Source organism: Macrobrachium nipponense, chromosome 37 (assembly GCF_015104395.2).
Source record: "Macrobrachium nipponense isolate FS-2020 chromosome 37, ASM1510439v2, whole genome shotgun sequence".
In the NCBI taxonomy this organism is placed as follows: Eukaryota; Metazoa; Arthropoda; class Malacostraca; order Decapoda; family Palaemonidae; genus Macrobrachium; species Macrobrachium nipponense.
In genome coordinates, this window is record NC_061097.1 from 31,534,304 (window position 1) to 31,536,554 (window position 2,251).

At 37.1% G+C, this 2,251-nt stretch overlaps 1 protein-coding gene across 1 annotated transcript in view; it reads left to right on the forward strand.

Moving 5' to 3' along the window:
* Positions 1-201: 201 nt before the first annotated feature.
* Positions 202-2,251, forward strand: part of LOC135209085 (uncharacterized protein CG3556-like) — a 15,648-nt gene continuing 13,598 nt past the window's right edge. The window contains exons 1-2 of the mRNA XM_064241675.1: positions 202-429; positions 1,040-1,143. Of these exons, the coding sequence (XP_064097745.1) occupies positions 272-429; positions 1,040-1,143 (262 nt within the window). The 5' untranslated portion in view covers positions 202-271. The remainder of the gene's footprint in view (positions 430-1,039; positions 1,144-2,251) is intronic.

Here is a 2,251-nt window from a genome sequence, read left to right on the forward strand (position 1 = left end):
CTCTCTGTCTGGCTTTCAGTTAAAGAAATATAACCCTCTTTCTCTTCTCTCTCTCCTCTCTCTTCTCTTCTCAGTTAAAGAAATCTAACCCTCTCTTTCTCTCTCTCTCTCCTCCCGCCTCTCTCCTCTCTCTCTCTCTCTCTCTCAGTTAAGGAACCTAACCCTTTATCTCTCTCCCTCTCTCTCCCCGTGAGCAGAACCCGACCCGAACGAAGTGGACGACCACCCGGCCATCGCCGTGCCAGCCCTGAAGAGAGCTGTCGACTACGTCATGTCCCAGAGGCACCCAGACTACGGCTGGGGGACCGACACTGCCCACACCGTCCTGCCCTTGAAGTTGGCCAACGCCTCGTGGTTCGAGGCTGACAACCTGGAGGCTCAGCTGGTCGTCAAGCAGATGGAGTTGGAGTTGATACTCAGGATGTGGAAGTAAGGACCTTAAATTAAGTTCAAATCTTATTTAAGTTCAATCTTATTTTGTAGTACAAGTAGGTGCCCGGTTACTTACAGGACCCCCTGTATATATTATATATATATATATATATATATATATATATATATATATATATTATTATATATATATATATTATTTATACATATATATGTTAATATTACAGGGGGTCCCCCGTTAAGTAACCGGGGCACTTTACTTGTATGTACTAGAATTTAATTCATATCATATTTCTCTACTATTTTTCAGAATAATTTTACTTGTTCATTGTGCTCTTCATAGATGAATGCTACTCACCATTCGCTATGCTTTATTCATTGCCCAGTAACTTATTGCACAATGAATAAGTAAACTTATTCTAAAAAATAGAAGAGAAATGTGATATTAGATTAATTTTATTATGTAAACATAAGCGCCCTGGTTACTTATGGGACACCCTGTATATATATATATATATATATGTATATATATATATATATATATATATATATTATATATATATATATATATATATATAAATACATTGGTAACATTGGAATGCACACCAAAATTGACACATCAAAATTCTGACCAACCTTTCCTTTTCAGGCACAGAGAACTGCCCCTGACAACAGGCTACTTGGCAGTGAACGTGATGGCACTGGTGGCACTGTGCAAGGACCCCAGGTCATTCTATGCCAAGGATCTCGTGGGTACGTATATGCCCTCAACTCGGGTACGAAGGGCACCTTTTTCCTTAAAGGATATTTTCCTTTTTATCTAGGTTATTCCCTGTTATTCTTCTCCAGGATTTGGTTCTCTTAGAGCATAGATGTGAAAGAGGCATTATTTTAGACATTCTATATTCCTTCGTTCTTTTAGTTAATCTGGGAAGTCTTCGTTCTTTTAGGAAATGATTTAGGATTTATATTAAGCTTTGCAAATTCCTTGAAAGGTTTGGTTAATATTTTTAGTGATATTAAAACCTGATAGAAATAATTGACGACATTTAGGAGAATGAGAGTGTGTGTGCGTCTATGATCGAAAGGATGTGAAAGAGCCACATTTTAGACCTCCAGTTTTCCTCTAATCAATCTGGAAAGTCGTCGTTCTTTTAGAAAATGACTGGGGATTCTTCATAAGCTTGCAAAGTCCTTACGATGTTTATTTACTGTTTTCAATGATTTGAAACCTTATAAAATTCAAATGGCTGGCATTTAGAAGAAGAATGTACCCATGAGTAAGAATGATTAGAATGATTAGAAATGCAGACAGAACGAAGGTGCTTCAGTTGGGTTAGAACAGTGGAAAGTATATCATTTGTAAGGTGGTCTGTGTTTTTGGAGAGAATGGGAAATGACAGATAAATGAAAAAAATGTAAACAATACAGGGAAGGTGTAGACACGAGGACTTTTGACTTGGGTTAGCAGAAGTGGAAATAATTAAATGGTTCTTTTAGGTGATCTGTGTTTGTTGAGAGAATGGGAGATAATAGATAAATGAAAAAATGTAAACATTACCGTGAAGGTGTAGACAAGAAAGCTTTTGAATTGGGTTAGCAGAAGTGATAAGAATTATATGGTTCTTTTAGGTAATCTGTGTTTGTTGAGAGAATGGGAGATGATAAATAAGTGAAAAAATGTAGACAATACCGTGAAGGTGTAGACACAAGGGCTTTTGAATTATGTTAGCAGAAGGGAAAAGAATTATATGGTTTTTAAGTGAACTGTGTTTGTTGTGAGAATGGGAGATGACAGATTGGTGAAAAATGCACATGGCACCATGATAGTGTAGGCTATTATTTGGTTTCATCCATGAGT